Below are 13,308 nucleotides of genomic sequence, written 5' to 3'. Positions count from 1 at the left end.
CTTGCGAAGTGTCTGGATACTAGTCTCCGCGGTTTCCAATAAACTTGAATTGCGAAAGTTCAATCCTTGTTCAAATATGATCAAAAATTAAAAAATATTAAAAAAATACATTATTAATATCACACTCTCTTTCTTAATTAAAAGGCTTTTAATTGCTCAACGCTTTTAGGAACTTTTAAGAAGATGTAATAAAATTCTCTTTCTATATTCATCCATCTGTGTTACATATCAATCTATCGAAAAAAATGAAAAAAACGTAGTGTCGTCGACTCCTTGAAATCATTATCGTTGCATAGATTTATTATTATTTCCGTAGTCATCCACTCGCAAGCATTTTTTCCCGCTTCACATTTCGCGGGATAAGAAGTTCTTAAATCTCGTGAACTTATCGGCGCCGCGAAAGCTATCGGCCCTTCCTCCTAACTTATTAAGCGTGAGAATTCTTTTAAAGTCCGCGTAATTTTTTTCGCTAAGACGCGTGAAAGTTATATTACTTAAAGTTTCCGCGAGTCGTACGCGTCGTGCAAGTGAATTTCACGACTCATAGGACCTCGGCTGTCTCTTCCCCGAGTACCTACTGATCGACCTCTCTCCGCGAGTTTCAGCGGGGGACACGTTTATAATTAGCATACTAATACCGTCGAGGGTGCCACGCGCATACATTTCCCGCATCTGCATCTCGCCGGCGCCCTTAGTAGCGACTGCGCGAACAATATATCAGTCGTGGATACACATGCGTCATCATCTTCATTAAACCTTAATGACCCGAGCACGTGATGTGCGACGGTCGTCATCTCGCGGCCTTCAATTTCCTATCTTCGATAAGATTTACGCATCCGCGGCCACGTTTATAAAATATGTATTATGTGTGTATGTGTGTATCACGCCTCCCATGAAATTGAACTCTGTCTTTGACGGGGCGTACACCGCTCGCTTGCTTCATGAATATTGATCAACGGCCGTTAATACGCGGAATTGATTGCAGAACGTCCGCCGCGCCGATCCCGGACTCATCAATTCGATCCGTGTCGATTCCAGTTACTAGAGTTATCTGGCGGCCGCTATTCTCCGCGAGTAGACTTTTGTAAATTCTTTCTTTTTGTGAGTTATTTTTACGCGTTCCAAAAAAAATATGTTATCTTGATTTATTGATATATTTATAATTCTGCATTATTCTTTTGACGCTCTTGTATAAAACTACAATATTTTTTATATAGCTACGGTGAGAAGAATATTATAGTATCTATCTCTGTCAGTCAGCGCTCTGTCTTGATTAATCAATATATCTATCAGTATTCTATTTTACGAAATAGCGTAAATATCGTACAATTCAGCCAAAAGAAGACATTGTAGACTATGTTTTTGAGCACGATTACAAAGAAGCGATTAACGACGCTGCCGGGTCCCGTGTAACAATTTCCGATATTTCTTGTTCTTATCTCGGCCATCGGCGGGACATCGATCAATCGAAAATCCATAGCGCTACGCGCGCGTATGTTTTCCAACAATTCCTACCTCCGGACGATCAATCGTGCTACACGTCAACTACTTACAGAAAATAAATCTGAAACGCGTCGGCGCAGATTTATTGCTGACGATTTATCGCTCCGAAAAATCATTCGTCACGCGGCGGTACAATGTAATGAAAAACGGCCAGCAGTCCGCGAAGCGGGGAGCGGCATATGCGGGCGATTTCTCCGGAAATACAACAAATTACATGCCGTAATTCGCTCTAAAGTTCACACAGACTACATGTCTATCTGCGGGTTCGCGGGCCCCGAAAGAGCGGTTGCCGCGGGATTAACAGCAGCTGTGCCACTTAACGAATCCAAACGCGCGGTCGCTAACTCCTCTCACCGCGGACGCGCATCCTAAACAACAACGAGCGCGGTTTCATGGCGGACGAGGCTCTGCCTACAACTCGGTGAGTTTTCGTGTTTCGCGTTACCCCCCTTTCCGTGTACCCCGTATACGTCCCACAGTACGGGGACGTATGTATATACGACATGCATTAGTCCGGCTTTATATATATATATATCCCAATTTGAAGGACCATCGAAACTTTTCAATAATTCCGTGCGGTACGCGCTTGGGCAAAAAGCTTGACCACGGAAAGAGGGATATAGCTACCGGATAGAGCTTTCGTGATAGCGAAACGTCCGTCGGTCTTGCCAGTCGAACATGAACGAATACGCGGCGAAAGGAAAGGAGAGAAGAGAAGTTAAAGGGCAGACATGGGGGCAGGAGGCGAAGGCGGTATCGCGGTGAAAACTCGGGTGCTCGAAACGAGAGCAGAGCACCATTGAAAACCCCGACCGTAACCAGTCAGATTCAATCTGCATAATGGAGAAAGCTCGAGACAATGTTTGTACGGGGTTCTCCGCGCGTGTAGGTTTCTCTTCCGTCTCTCTTTCTCTCTCTCTCTTCTCTCTTTCTCTTTTTTCCCTCAGGCTGTGTTGAATCATTTCTCTCTCTTCTTCTCTTTTCCATTCCCGATCAGCAGACTCGCTGCGGATTGGTTCGGGTGGAACCAAAGAGCTTGTTAATGGGTTCATTTGGATTCGATCATCGCCTTACCTTTCCCCATCCACCGATGCTACGTCTCCCTTCGCTTGTCCGCGCTTTATCTCGCCTTCGCTGATTTACTCACTCTCATACCCGTTTCGTTCCAATCTTTACTTTATCGAGTCGTTATCGACTCGGGTCTTTCCATCCGCCATCGCTTACGTAGTGATGAATGGAATAAGAAGAAACGGGACGAATCAGAACGGGGAGACGAAGGAGAAATGTTAGGCGAGCATTAAAAATGTTGAGAGATTGAAAAATTAATTTGACGTATTCGTTAGGATTGCAGAAAGTATGTCGGAACGAGGACGGGAAAAGCAGTCTAAGATTTAATAAGAGCGAGTGTCAGATACACGAAAAATATTGAAAATAAATTATTTGATATTTAATAAACATGTTAATAAATACTTTTTCCATTTCTAGAAAAAGATTTAAAAATATTTCAACAATATATTTTATTTTTATATTAAATTATAAAGTAACTCATAAAAATATTAGAAAAATTGTTTGTCTAGAAAATCGTTATTTAAAACTCTTAAGAAAATGTCAATTTTGTCGAGAAACAATTTTAATCTATAAGAATTTCGAATATTTTTCTGTCTTTACGTCCAACTAAAATATATGTTAGATGTACGTATCCGTAAAAGTTAGATTGGACTTTTCCTATAACTTTCTCAAAACTTTTATATTTCGCAATCGTGTGGTAAAGCTTCACGACTTGAAAAAACGTCTCGATTTATGCACAGCGATTCAATACGTCGATTATAATTCTTCTTGCTTTTTGCCTTGCCTTTTAATACCCGCGACCGGTTTATTCCCACCCATTCCCCAGCACGAGTTACGTCATCGTCTTTCAATTGCAGAATAAAGAACATCTCCGGTTCGCCATTTGCCATCCTTCTTCCCCCTTCCTTTTCGTCACCGGGATCGGGTGAAAAAGGGGAAACTTTTGTCCGACGAGTTTTTCAGCACTTTTCTAAACGACGCAGCCTTCGTTAAGACATTTTTAATCAGCGAGAGAAGAGCTTCGGAGAGATAGAAAGACAGGTCGAGGGACGAACGAAGAGAAAGAGAGAGAACATTCGCGGAATTGCTGATCTTTCTATTTCAACAGCTGCAACAACCCCTTACCCCCTGACCTTATTAAGAACACCACTGTCCTCCTTCGTTTAGGAAGACGAGGGGATGGAAAGAGAGGGTGCACGAGAGAGGGGAAGGAGATCAAAGTGTGCTAAAGTCGCGCGGATCATCGGAGGCGATCTCTATTCTCTTATATCACTTTTTGCCATTTTCTTTGCGCCCTCGTCGCGGCGATTATCACCCTCGAGGATGCATCCTCGAGTATCGCGTTCCTCGAGGCTCCGAGACGACGACGGCGTCTTGATGAGATTTTCATAGAAACGCCGGTTGATTATTCGGATGCAACGCAAGCGCGCGCGTGAACGTGATTTCGCACGATTGCGAATTCATATGGTGATGCAACCGTCGGCGCGCTATAACTTTGGCGGAACCACGCCGAGATTTTCTCGAATATTAAAGTTCTCGTGCCGAAAATGAAGTTTCGACGACGACGCGCTCGCGCGGATGCAAATGAAATAAGTCGCCGCCGCGAGATGAGTTCCTTTATTCCAAAGAAATTACCAGGCCCGAAAGAAAGTACAACGTATGATCTTACGTCTATTATATTTCACGCTGAAACTTAGAAATCATCCTTTTTGATATATATTTTCGTTATTAAAGTAATATCTCTGATAGTTGTTTCTCTTTAAATATATATGTAATAATTTGCGGTTTTCTGTCTGAGAGAAAAACAGTTAATATGCTAAGCAGATAGAAAAATTTATATGTTTAAGATATCAGATATAGTATATAATTCCTTTCATATCGAATATATGTAAAATAGAATGAAATTAGGTCACATAAAGATATAACGATTATAACTTTACGCGTAACTTCAATTATTTTGTTTTGCAAGGGACGCATTATATATTATTCTGATAACGCTTTTCGTAATCGTAACTTTAATTATTTTGTTTTGCAAGGAACGCATTTTGCAAGGGACTTTTCGTAAACGCGTAACTTTAATTATTTTGTTTTGCAAGGGACGCGTTATATATTATTCTGATAACGCTTTTCGTAATCGTAACATTTAAAATACACGAGGAAAGCGGCATAAATAACGAGATAAAACATTATTAGAATATTTTACAGCGCCAACCCCCTCTCCCTCCTTTACGTCCTTCTTATCGAGCTCTTAGCCCATAATACCATAAATCCGCATAAATACATAAACGAGCGCTTCCACGAGCGTTATCCTTATCAAATATGGAATTTACCTTTTTGAAGTAACCACCGTGGAGTCTCATATGGCCATTAAGGGCTGGTATGTTTTTAAATTTTCGATGGCACAGATTGCACTCCACCGGTTTCGGCTCGGTTTGGGACTTGTTGGAAGTAGCGACCGTACCGGGAGATGACGAATTTCCGGGAGACGGGCTGCCCTTCCCCACATTTCCGTTTCCCGGTGAGCCGACCTGTTGTTGTTGCTGCTGCTGCTGCTGCGCTTGTTGTTGTTGTTGCTGCAAGCAAAAAAAAAACAGCATTCTTAAATAATACATAACGAAAGGCGCATAAATGTTTGCGTTAATTATTCACTATTTGTAACACTGCAGTCGTCTTTTTGCATCGAATATATTATCTGATGCATTTTCTCCTCTACAACTATTACGAAAGAATAGTTGTAATTACTTAATATTGAAAAATAAAAAGACGCGACAGATATTACATATAATTGCAAAGATGTACTAAATCCTATTTCTATAACATATAGTTGAATGTCTATAAAATATCTGGAATGAAATGATCTCATTAATTCCGACGGTGGTACATAACGAGAGTTCGCGTTAAACTGAGAATAATTGAATAAAGGGAGAATTTCCTTTATGGCATCTTCTTTTATTACAGCGCGTTACGTCTAGCTTAATGCCGCTCTTCCGAAAGATTTTTAGAGCCAAGATACGCGATTCTTTCTCCTGGCATTTCTCCATTTCGCTTCGTCGAACTGTTTTCGCGTTCCAAGAGAGAAAGGAGGAGAGATGCGAAATTCCACCCGAACGATAATGTAGCACGCGTAATACTAATACGACTATATATGCGAAAGTTACCGTTCTCTGCCCGCCGGTTAAGCTCCTCTCGAGGGCCGAGAACCGTTCCTCTTCCACTTGCTTCGGAGCCTTGTAGAAACTCCGCAACTTCGTAAGCGCGTAAGAGGGAATAGAGACGAGAGAATTGCTAACTACAGATCGGAGAACGTTGTACGCCCGCTACACAATTTGCATCCCTCCCGGACGATACGTGAATCGTCCGGGGATGTGAGATACGGCGCGCGAGAGAACGCTCGAAACTGTGTTGTATTATACTCGTATTATAACTTTGCTTTTGTATTTTAGCTCAGGCGGTCTTAACGCTTCCCTCGTAAGATTCTACAATACGACACTCGGGATTTCATCTCGATGAAAATGTGTTGATTTCTAAACGCGCGCTTGTTCTCAATAATTTCCCTTTTGAACGTAATATTATAAATGTCAGGGTTTTTTTTCTATAGGGTATTAATCAAATTTTCTATAGGGTATTAATCAAATTTATCAATGGAAAAATATAATAGAGGCTCGTCATTTATGTGATAATTATTTCATTTAAAAAGAGAGAGATCTATTTTATCCTATTTTTCAATAATAATTATATAGATGTATGCGTATTAATTACAGATGTATGTTTCTATTTCAAGTTAGAAAACATAAATTCTCATGAGGCTCGAGATTACATCATGTACACATCCCATCTCTCTCTCCCTATTCTCTCGCTCGCCCTTGTACTTCATACGAGTTTACTTCCTTTACGCCTCCTTTTGCGGCGTGCAAAACTCCTGTCGTATAAGTTCGAGAATTGCTACGAGAAGAGCGAAGTTGCTTCCTCTTCCATCAAGCCTTCCGGAAGAGTCGAGAATTCTAAGCTTAGTCGTAAGTACATATTCGATGTTGCCGGCGGGCATGTCTGGATAAGAGCTTTGAAAATTTAATAACTGTAAGTAGATCCAATACTCGATATCCTGGTGGAAGGAATTTAAAAGGTCGCGCAGTTAAAGTGCGGAAGTAAAATATGGCAAGTATCGGTGAATCTTATTTTAGTAAAGAATTTTGGGGGGCACAGAAAATTCATATTTTATCCAAATAATGCAAATATAATATATCCTTTTACGTATATCTATAACACAACTTGTAATAATTGAAATATCATTGTTTTAATTTAAAAAAATATTACAATATATTAATATAAAACCGAGATCTCTGGAAAGATTTTTTAAATTAATACGGCAAGAATATTTAAGAATGCTTCGCGTTATTGAATAATATTGCCCAATTCTTGCCATATATGTTACATCATTTGAAATTATTTACTGATATATCATTAGTGGGCCAACTTGCTGTCTTAATTTTAGTATAAAAAACGTTCGCATTCACATCGTTTCTCTCCTCTTGATTTGCAAGCGGAACTATACGTAGCCACACGTGCCTCGTACGTGAGAGGCATTCAACAAAGCGAAAGAGCAAGAAGCCACGTACACATGTGCAAACTACTCGTCATGTGTCTCACCCTTCTCTATATCTCATCCTTCTTTGCTCAATAATAGTGGAACGTTACTCAAGTCTTAACTACCTCTTCTTACTGAAAATAATTCGCCGTCGCATTTGTTTCTACATGACGAAAATCTGCTAATTTAAATCTAAAAACCGAGAAATTGAGAAACGCAGATTACCGATTTGCATATCTATTTTTAATTTAAGAATTCACAATCCATCTGTTATTTTTATAGGAATATTATATACATAAAGTATTTTTTTAATGTAAAACTATAAATATATATTTTTTTATAGACAAAATTTAGAGAAAATTCTTATAGAGACACGTATATATATTTCAGTCATATATTTCATCAACCTTTATACCAAGTATCGTAAGCTTAATATATAGAGGATATTATTATAGGCTTTATTTAAAGGGAAAGAAACATATTTCTAAGGGTAGGTCACGAAAAAGAAAGAATGACGAAGGTAAAGAAGTGCGCGAAAAAGAATAGCAGCGAGTCTTCATAAAGGTAGATCACCCGCGGCACGAACTACGTAATTAAGTAAAAAAGAAACGCAAGTACGTAAGATGTGGCGATAATATAATCAAAGAGGACGCTTTATGTTAGCACATAATTAAAATATTAAAAGTAATTTCTCATCAAATGTATTTTTTGCGCGAAAAAATGCAAATTGGGAAAAAGCTTTTTAAAAATCGATATAGAAAAAAAGTGCCGAATGATGGACGTCGCGAAAAGATTACGATCGAGTGCATTTGCGTAGTTAATGTGCATTAATTATTTAACAGCTTTAATAAATTATCTGTTCCATTTATTTGAAAAATCTTGTACAAATAAATATAGGTTGCACTATTAAATTCATTCTCTCCATCTGGTATTAGGAGAATGTAAATGTTCCTATGCTAAAGCGTAATGCATTACTATTGGGAGGGATTTAAAGTGTCAAGGATTAGACATTAACTATATCGCGCTTAGGCATTAAGCACTAAACATTAACTTTAACAAGTTTACAAAACACTAAAGAAATGAACGTAGATAATTATCGACATTTTACTCCTTTTTTTTAAATCATGTTAAAACGCGTAATCCATCGTGATTCGATGGTAATCGGCGCGATTCATTCGCAGCCCCGATGCGCAACGAATTTAACTTAAAACTTGGCTCTTCCACACGAACAACCGTCCCGATAAAATCGGTTTAATTCGCGCGTCGACGACCGCGATTATACTCCTCTCGATTCCGCTGTTATATTTCGCTCTTCATCGCTCTGCTCATAGATCTGCGAGATAGAATCCATCGATCCTGCGTATGTCGCCCATAACGTACCACGCCCATCTTTCATAAAGTACCTACTCGATCGCGGCAGATATCTCATCAATGTCTGCAAACAATCTTTGATCCAAACGAGATCCTGAATTTTGTTTAAAACGAGAGAGGGGGGAGCTTTCGCACCTTCGTCTTGTATTAAGGTATGGCAACGTGTTTACTTGCCGAGATATTTTCTGTCACAAATGAAATTTGCCACGCGATTCTCATCGCATGGCGTTAAAAACGAAAATGCGCAGAAGGAGAGGAAAAAAGAGAAGTTAAAAATATAAAATACTTTTTTCATATACGAGAATATATGAGCATATTTATTTTAATAATATAAATGATATTAGATTCATCATATTTTCCTATCTCGGTGCAACATATATAGAGAGAAAGAGAGTCGTTAGTTAGATTTTACGTTTATAAATCTATGTGTATATGACCCAGATCGCTTTTATATTTTTAACAGGAATTTCTTTTATCAAAGTGTATGTAACGCTTAATGGCGTATAAAAATGTCTTGGTGGCTTCGCGTTTTCTCAACTTTCCACGCTCGCATTAAAAGCCCGCTGAATAGCGCGATTCAACTCCTTCGGAATTAATGCGGAATACGCGTTGAAAGTGCAAGAGACGCTCCGCGTGGCAAGTCCGCGATCACGACGTGCTCCTTTTGCGCGTTCGCCATTAGCGTTGCTTCGACAGTTTCGCTGCTGAGGAACGCAATTGTTCCAAGAAGCGTGTCGTTCCTCTTGCTCCTTCGAAAGGAGCCGTTTCCCTCGGCAACGACTCAACCCGTTCCCCTCGGCAACGACTCAACCCGTTCAAGTACGACGAGAGCAAAATTACCGGCCGCTTTCCAGATCGGTGGTCCGCATAGCGAACAGAAATTCGGAGGTCCTATAGCGCACGCGTTGTCTTCTGCGACAACCAGTCTAAACGTAACATTTTAGGCGAGACAAAGCGATAGAGGACTTATTGGTGGTCGATTATATGCTGCAGTAAATTAGAAGCGAATAAAATTAAACGAAAAATGACAAATAATAAGTAAAATATAGTAACATTTATAAAATGATACGATTGGAAATAAAAATATTAACTCCGCGAATCAAGTGTATTTTTGTTTCTCTTATACTATGAATAATTGAAAACCATTACACAATCACTTCTGTATATAAAATAATACGTATATGTCAGATTTAAATTTATCTACTAAAATAAAATAAATATAATAGTCCAACAATATCTATACGAGATAAAATTACGCACGTCGATAAAATATAATATACCATGTCAATTAATATAATATTCTCGTAAGTGAATAAAAAATAGCAATTGTAATTGAATTTGATTGAAGAATGATATATTATAGAAAAAGAGAAATCTAAAATAGATATTTATATACGATAAGCAGAAGAGAGAGAACGATATAAGCACCGGAAATGGTAGATTGCGGGGATGGGTCGTTACTAGCGGCTTGCTCCTTGAGCCGGTATCTTGGCTGGTCCTGGCATGTATGATTAAATTAGAACAATGCCGGCATAACTCGCCTAATGCGCGTTCATCCCCTTCCGCCACAATCCGCCACCCCTACAACGCCTGCGTCGATTTACTACTAGATGCTACTAGTTTAGAAACTCTCCTTCGTCGTCGTCACCCTTTATCTACTACTCTCTCTCTCCCTCTCTTTCCTTAGTTTTCTTGTTCTATATTTCTTCCATTTATCGCCACCGATTCGGCATCTCGTCGCGCTTAAAATCTCACGGCAATCTGTAATTTTACAGCCTGCGTGCTTGTCATGTAACAACAATGAGACTTCAATGCGACTACAATGCAACTACGTCGAATTAATCGTTTCCGCACGGTCCCCTTTTCGAGGAGCTAACGCGTTAACCCTTTCACGTCTAATAGATTATACGCGATAATCTCATATAAGTGTCATGGCAAAATTCGATGGTTTTTGCCGCGCGGTCAAGAAAATTAATAATTGTCAAGCAAAATTAATATTTGCAAGACACGTGCGCGAGTTTTCATTTTTATTCATTTTATATTTAATTAAATTTTTGTAGATTTTTTTTGAACGTAGGACTGAATGTAGCTTAAAAGCATTTTACAAAATTTACAGAAATTATAAGTTGAACGTGGTCATGGAATTCATATTCGATTAAATAAAAAAAAGAAGAGTATAACTTTTCGATTAAAAAATTAAATTTTGTCTCGTGCCAGCAGTTTCTGGTATTTTTGCAGTATTTTCGAGCGCAGTTATCGCTGAGCGGAATAACGAAATAACCAGATCGAATAAAGTACTACTGCCGGAAAAACTTCATGCCCTAGTTCCGTGACATCTTGTCTGAACGTGGCGGCTTTAAAATATCTTTTAATTGGACAAAACTGGAGATGTTCGTGTGGCGTTACAGCAAAGATACAAACGAAAAGAATGAAGATAAATATTAGACCTGAAACGCGAAATGAGAAAAATTGAGCAGTCCGAAAATGAAAATGTACATTCATTTGACAAATTTATCTCGTGTCTCGTAGTGTCAATTACTGTAATGGAAGTGATAATTCGAATAAAAATTGCCAGAAGAACATGACGTGTATGTACATACACGTGGATGTTGTGCGATAATATATACTACTGTAATTTTATATGATTTGCTTTATTCGTTGCACTCTCGTTTCTCGTTACGAATAACAAACGCTATCTAGCAGTGGTTTGCATAAATTCTTTTTTACAATTTCGTACAATGTGATATTCCATTCAGAATGGCCTCTCCATGAAGACATCAGAAACTAAAAAGCTTTTTGTATACGACAGATTATAAAGCCAAGGTAAATATTCTCATGTCAAATTTTTTATCATCGTTTTAATTAAAATCAAATACATATCTTTTTGTCGTTAAAACACTTCAAATAAATCTGCTTCCGAACAGAACATCCCTTTTCGGGGTATCTTGTACACACGTAAATAGAGCTTACAAAAATATTCTTTACATATGTATATGTATTCATCTTCGTCGATTAAAGGACTTCGTGAATGTGTGCATTCAGTTCACAGACTGCTGATGTGACTCTTAGTAAAATTACGGCAAGCGTACAAAGCGGAGAAAGTTGGGACGACGAAAGTATTTCATTTCTCGAATGGAAATTCGCTCTCTTCCTCCCTGCCTCTCGCATGGAAGACCATATTATCCTGGCGCAATCTATTAAAATTTTTGCTAGATTTTGTTAAACTCGAAGAACGATGCGCTCGACTGGGAGAAAGATAGGTCTTAAGCGATATGAAAATTGAAATTAGACAACATAAAAATGCAGGCACCGCAAAAGTTTATATTAATTTTTTATCTGTTTGACATGGATCCGTCTCGAAATCTGAAAAGCTGCTAAAAAACAAACTAAAACAGCGATTGTAAGTGATCGAAAATAAAAAAATATCTGGCGAATTAAATTTTAATAAGGTCAGTAAATAATATAATGCTCTCTTCTCGTTCGATTTGAAATGAAATTCTCGTCGTTCGCGAATAATTCGCAACACTGTCGATTCAACTGCATTGCACGAAATGGGTAAATATACCGTACGAGAAATTATCTCGACGTCCGTGTTCTTTTTGCGCTTGAAAAAACATATTATGGAGAACGACGGAGAGCTAAAAGCTTATTACGCTCGCTGTATTATTAACCTATTCCCTTTGAGTTTCGTCGTGGCAAGAAGTATGTGCGGGATTTTATTTCGACAAAATCGGTGAATAAGAATTGTGAAAGAGAAAGAAGAACGTGAAAAGCATACTGCTGTATGCTTGTTATATGCTCGCGAGCAAATACGTAGCTACCTACTTACCTTTGTAATCATCGTACTTACAAGGTAGAATGTGTGTGGGAAATTTTGAGCTTCCATCGACATTTATAAAACATGAAACTCGATAAAAAAAAAAAAATAAAAAAAACACCCGGAAAACTCATTTCCATCGAATCTTACCTATTTAATATTCTCGCCAGGCTAATATTTACTGTGCCGAAAGCAAGCTACAGATGCAAATGTAATTACGGATAACATTTTGTACAAAGAAAAAGTACGAGGAGCCCAGTGAGTTTTTATTGTCGACTTGAGTGGTAGTGCCATTATTAAAATTGCTGATTAAATCATTGAAAAACGTGAAATCTTGCTTCTCTCTCTCTTTACAATCAATGTAGATTAGAATTTTCTGAAATAGAATTCATTCTGTGATATTCTTTGCGTCAAATATATCTAGTATATATGTTTGATATATTTAATTAAGATCGCAAAGTCAATCTAAAAAACCTGCATATTTAAATTTCATATTTAACTTGCATTAAAGTGTGATAAATCGTTTAACGCGTTTTACAATTCTACATAAATAATCTACGCAAATCTTAAGTGGATCGTATTTTTCAGTACTGACAGTATTACTGATCGTATACAGTCCACTTTACGTGTAACGTGGTAACACACGGGAAGGTGTTAAAAGCGACGTGAGAACGTACCGCAATTAAAGAGGCTGTCAACTGCAAAATGTATTAGCAAACGAAGCATGCGGAGGCGGGGCGACGCGGCGTCCGCTTTGCGTTTAATCGATTCCCTTTCGACGGTAATCCGTGCGCCAAAACCGCGCGTTGGCGAGAAGAAACGGGTTGTGGGCGCGTGGGAGAGCAAAGGAGAACATTAGATGGGTAGGTAGGTGGGTAGATAGGTAGGTGGATATATATATGAGAAACTAGACTACTAGGCGTACGTAGGTGAGCGGAAGATGCGGGAAAACGTGTCACGGACG

General features: G+C 38.7%; 1 protein-coding gene across 5 annotated transcripts in view; it reads right to left on the bottom strand.

Annotated features, from left to right (window-relative positions):
• The window catches only part of LOC145939600 (uncharacterized), a 405,991-nt gene that overhangs the window by 32,112 nt on the left and 360,571 nt on the right, over positions 1 to 13,308 (bottom strand). For all 5 annotated transcript variants that reach the window (XM_083044035.1, XM_083044036.1, XM_083044040.1 and 2 more), the window contains one exon: positions 4,902 to 5,144. In XM_083044035.1, the coding sequence (XP_082900161.1) occupies positions 4,902 to 5,144 (243 nt within the window). The remainder of the gene's footprint in view (positions 1 to 4,901; positions 5,145 to 13,308) is intronic.

The sequence above is a fragment of the Prenolepis imparis genome, unplaced genomic scaffold, assembly GCF_030444845.1.
Source record: "Prenolepis imparis isolate NDT839.2.m4 unplaced genomic scaffold, iyPreImpa1.0 SCAF_8, whole genome shotgun sequence".
Classification (NCBI taxonomy): domain Eukaryota; kingdom Metazoa; phylum Arthropoda; class Insecta; order Hymenoptera; family Formicidae; genus Prenolepis; species Prenolepis imparis.
The sequence above is the reverse complement of the archived record's forward strand: the minus strand, read 5'-3'. Positions and strand labels throughout refer to the sequence as shown.